Source organism: Bidens hawaiensis, unplaced genomic scaffold (assembly GCF_021521415.1).
Source record: "Bidens hawaiensis isolate Kalapana, Puna unplaced genomic scaffold, B.hawaiensis_p1.1 tig00011635_1, whole genome shotgun sequence".
NCBI classification, from domain to species: Eukaryota; Viridiplantae; Streptophyta; class Magnoliopsida; order Asterales; family Asteraceae; genus Bidens; species Bidens hawaiensis.
In genome coordinates this window covers 279,053-284,481 of record NW_027491913.1, presented here as the reverse complement: position 1 = coordinate 284,481, position 5,429 = coordinate 279,053, and the positions used below count along the sequence as shown (strand labels likewise).

The 5,429-nt window shown below is 35.7% G+C and overlaps 1 protein-coding gene across 1 annotated transcript; it reads right to left on the bottom strand.

Moving 5' to 3' along the window:
- Positions 1-582: 582 nt before the first annotated feature.
- On the bottom strand, positions 583-3,790 carry LOC143538491 (putative protein phosphatase 2C 47). The gene is made up of 4 exons (XM_077032046.1): positions 3,117-3,790; positions 2,207-2,401; positions 1,922-2,127; positions 583-1,468 (listed from the first exon to the last, which is right to left on the bottom strand). The coding sequence occupies exons 1-4, from the start codon at positions 3,348-3,350 to the stop codon at positions 913-915; spliced, it is 1,191 nt and encodes a 396-aa protein (XP_076888161.1). The 5' UTR covers positions 3,351-3,790; the 3' UTR covers positions 583-912.
- Between the last annotated feature and the right edge of the window lie 1,639 nt (positions 3,791-5,429).

Genomic DNA, 5,429 nt, shown 5'->3' with positions numbered 1-5,429 from the left:
GAAAAAGGAGAGGAAAAACTTGACAAAATATATTGGTAAGGTAAAATCCCAAGCCTTAGAAAGATTAATAAGAAACAGAAAAAATGAAAAGAAAAGAAAAAGGATGTAACAGCAATTGAACCCGAGCAACATCCTTATATTGTTGTCACACAAACGATATATGCGGTGGGTCATAGAATAAAAGGGTAAATCGAAAATTCCATAATATACGCTCTAAGCTCTATACAACTTTTAAAAATAGACAGGGTCGCTTGCTTGTCGTCGTCCTCGTCACTTTTTACGAAACTTCTCTCAAATTTTGAAAGCTCCTCTTGCATGAAACATGCATAAGAAAGGACACAAAATTCACAAACATGAAACATGCATAAGTTGCTTGTAACTTGATTTCTTGTTTGTACTCCTTTGGATCTCCATTAATAATCTGACCAAAACAATGATGCTCACCAAATTGTGCATGTGAACTTCTCCTTGATTTGTTTTCTTTCTTTTTTCAATTGATTCCTCACATTTGTTTTCTGACTTTCTCCTTGATTAAGAAAACAATTGTACTATAAACAAGAAGGCTTGAGATTGAGAGTGCAACAACTCCCTTAGAAATTACATGATCTCTTTGCAAAATTTCTCTGAATTTGATCATCTTTCCTTATATAGCAGTTTTAATTTTACAAGTAGAAAAGATGACAAGTGATACTAAAATTGGTAAAATAATTTTCTTTCTAATATTAGAAACCTGATATTATAAGTCTTATTATCTTGTAACAACATCAGATATAACAGAAAAAACAAAGAAGAAAACAAATCAAAAATATATGAAACTAGTGTTTTGTACAAACTTGATATAGAAACTCAACAAAATTTGGAAGTCAAAAAAACATGGCCATTTTGTGATAATAACCAAACACGAATCGATTTTCAAGCATCACCCAAAACACCCTTTAGAACGTCGAGTCCTTCAGCCGATATGCTCCTGCGCCTATTCATTTTGGGTATATCAATCTTCGGTGGAGGGTCTGATGAGAAACATATAACCACAACAGTAAGATTATCACAACTATTCCTCTTTGAAGCCTCCATAACAAGCTGTTTAGAACACTTTTCTGGATCATTGTGTAACATAAGTTCCTTTCTTACTATTGTCACCGCATATTGGCTGCTCATCACATCCCATAAACCATCACATCCGATTATTAGAAACTCATCTTCTTCACTTAATGTGACCTCTTCGAGCTCTGGTTCGGCACTCAAGGGACCATCTGAACCTTTGGGGCCCTTCATGTGCCAGTCACCAAGTGCACGCGCTACTGACAATTGACCGTTGAGGTACCCGTCATAAACAACACCTCCAAGTTTCTCAATTCTGATTTTTTCAGATGTGCTGCTTGGTTTGTGGTCGGTTGAAAGCTCGATTGCTCTTCCTCGTTTTCCTAGTACGGCTCTTGAGTCCCCAGCATTTGCAATTAACATGTTCCTGTAAACGAGTCAAGCTGCTCTTGAGTCCCTAACTATCCAGATTTTGCTTTCATCCACGGTACAAAATGCTAATCGGGTTAGTGGTGGGCGTTAAAAATGGGTTAAGTGACTATTATACCCTTTCAAATGCCCACACAACCCTTTCAAAATATTCATTTTAGACGAGCTGAGTTCAAGCCGAGCTCAAGCTTGGAAAACTACTCAAGAGCCAAGCTCGCCTTATTAACACCCCTACATAAATTCATACATACTATGGTGCAAGTTACTGAAAGATGATGGCCCGTGTATGCCAAATATGAATATCTTTTGTAGTTAATTACACGGATGGTTCCTGATGTGTATCCATATTGCAAGTTTGGTCACAATTTATAATATGGGTAAACCTCATGAACCATCCGTGTAATTAATATTTTATTTTATTTGGCATGTTAGGGAGTATGAAGTAGCTAACCTTCCTAATATGAGGGCGGTCAATGCTGTAGTTCCAGAGGAACTATCGAGAGATCTAGTGTCCGCTAGTGCATGATCAACTTTAGCAAAAGCATTTTTTACAGCTTTCTTCACCCCCTTTGGAAAACTAGAGTCTTCAAGAATGAACTCAAGAATGTTTTTTTTAGTAAACGATGCAGCATCGATGCCACCATGCCCATCAAACACCTGCAACAATAGATGAATGAGACACATTATCAAGACTGCTTTAGAGAATTAATTAATCATGTTAAGAATAAGTAATTACCCCATAAAAAGCTCCAAGAAAAGGGTAGTCCCGTTGGGCATCTAAATGCTCTCGAAGATCGTCTACGCAAATATATTCGTCCTCCATATACGGTTTTGGACCCATTTCTGAACAACTTCCAGAGCGAAAGATGGGTGAATATGCACATCTCTCGTTTTGTGGTGATTTCGTTCCAGTTCCTTCATTTGTTGTTTTCTTTACAAATAGCAAAAAAAGAACAATTAAAACATTCCTGAAGACAAAATTATCATAATGTAATCACATCACCAATTATTACTGTATAAGTTTTGCCTTCATATAATCATATCTTTTAACTGACACACTAGCATTTGTAGTGCTTCGAATCTAGACCAGTTAAATTATTTTTTTGAACGGCTAATATCTTTTTTTTACTCCTATTTTACTCCATGTCTCAAGTGAGATTAGAACCCACAACCTTTTGGTTGAAGGTTATACACCTTTTCCACAAGACCAGGCCAGTGGTTGTATCTAGACCAGTTAACTTAAGTGATTATGCAGTATACACTTTAGTCTCATAAGTGTGGCATCTAACTATCACTTGAAATCAATAAAAAAAAAACATGGGAAAATTGGCCAGATGACAAAGATCTTAAGTTCATTCATAAAATCAGAAATGTGGGTCAGTTTGTTTGGACATTTTAGGAAAAATAAAAATTAAAAAAAAAGGATACCGAAAACCACCAAAACAACTTATAAATACACCGTCAACATACTGTATTCACAACCAAAACAAAGTGTAAGTGTAACACTCATCTATCACTTAAGTGCCAAAACAAATTCATGAAAAGTTGATTAAGTAATAGAAATGTAAGACATTAACAACCCATTCTATGAAGCCATTGTAATTAAGTCAATGTAGGATCATGCAAAATGAATCAAATTTACTGACTGAATCTGAGGTGCCGGCTGCCAACATGGCCTGGCTTGTACAGTGTTGCATAGGCTGATAGCTTCTTGGAGGCTTAGCAGCCTTCGGTTGATTAACATTATCCGAATCCTCAGGCTCGTCATCATCTTCCATAGGAGGCACACATTCCTTTGAATAGCCATTCTTATTATTGCTATTATTATTACTATTATCCAATGAGGCACATTGAGGCAATACATCAGTCCCAGGACCCATTTCACTTTTTGTCTCAATCAATCCATCAAACACTTGCTTAGCATGCAAACTTTAATAAACAAAAAACTTAATCTCCACAGTTCATGGACAACAACCACCCATTGTACGTGTATTTTAATCAATCAATCCTCGTTCCAGAAGCAGCCAACACCGGCTGAATAATACATGATTTTGATCAAACTGAAGCTGTAGTCTTCCATTTCGTGAAACCGGGGGCAAATTAAAAGTGGTTGATATGTGAATGCCTGTTTGTTGGATCAAGAAACACAATGAAACGTGTGCATGAATCGAGTGAGACGGAGAACGAAAGAGGGAAAGGGGAAATAGAAGAGGGATGTAATAAAGAAGATGAAGAGAAGGGAGTTAATTCCGGATGCAAACTAGTAGGAGAGGGAGAGGGAGGACCATTGTTTTGAGTTTGAGATGGTCATCACACGTGGGAGACAATACTATAATTAAACTGAAATTAGATTAGAAAAAAGAAAATTTTAAGTATAAAAATACATAAATTTTTGATAAAGTCACGCGATGGCTATGCGAGAACTAAGTTGTATAATAATACTTTTATGCAAAAACTGTTCACATGGGAACTTCGGTAAGCGATAAATTATAGATGAGCAATTACTTATGGTTCTTCCATAGTATGAAGTTGATAGTTTTATGTGTGAACCTTGTACAACTGTTCAAGTGTTCAGTTAGGAAGCTTAGCGTGTTAGTTGAAGAGTCATTAAAATCATGTGAGTTTTTTATGTTATGTTTTGGTATGGTGTGTATGCTCACGAAATAACTTAAAAGAGAGACGAATGTAGTTTCTAGCTAGCCTATGTAATAATGAAAGAATAAGTATCATGAATGGTAACATTTTATGAAACGAATGTTACAATGTGATTACGTGTATGCCTTAACAATGTCTTAACAGTTATGAGATGAGTCTGGATGGTGTATAATATAAACTTAGGAAAAGCCTATGAACCCGATACGGATTTAAGTTATATAAATGTGTCTTACGACACATGTAGAATAACGATAGTCATCGCGCGATGGGGCTTTACGTTTTACGTGACATATAGAACGATGATGACAACAGACATCGCATGAGGAGGGTTGCATGGTCCTACGCGACATATGAAATAGAGAATATATGATGAATGATATGATGAACATGCATGCTACATGATGATGTTATTGTTATGAATGTTAATATATTATAACTTGATATGATATGAAGTTAGTAGTTATGTTATGTTACAAATTTTAAACTACAGTTTACTTAGTTTAGCTAAATTTTAATATGCACATGAAGTTGATTGAATTATTGAAAGTACGTGTTATGCTGGTCAGGCCATCTTGGTTGGTAGGGCACGCTATCTAGAATAAGACTTGCTTCCCCTAGGATTATGTTTAAATTTCTTTTTGCATAAAGACAAGTGATATGTTTTGTATGTTGATGTTTATGTTTTTGCATGTTTTTGATGCATATGTTTTAATGAAATTCTCTGTTTGAGAACTATGTCTTACGAGTAAATCTAACGATTGAGACATCTCGGGTTCAAGTCTTTTTAAATTGGTATCAGTGCATAAATTTGTGAGATTTGAGCACTTGTAGATGTTTAAACTCAAACTGAGAATGGGACAAATTGGAAATGCCAGTATGGATAGTTGGATGTCATTCAAGTTATGGTAAAAGTTTGAAATGATCTTATATGTTATGTCTTATATGATTGTGTTAGGTGTCAAGAATAAATGTGATCGTAATGCAAGTATGTTAGGACACAAGGACTGTAACACCCCGGCCCGGTTAGGGCTGATGTGTCACTCGATACGGTAATTATAGGCATTAAAGGCGTTTTCGTTAAAGTCTTAACCCTAAAAACGCACAACGGTCCAAAACATTCCAATTAAATGTTCTCGACAAAACGACAAAAATAAAGTTGTTTAACTCAAAAGAAATTTTATTAAGTTCCTTGATTCCCAACTTCTAGTCTTTTACTTTTACTCTCTTATCACACATTCCCCTGATTCCTTTGAGTACCTGTAACAAATAAAAGAAAACACAAAACAAAGAAACACGGCTGAGCC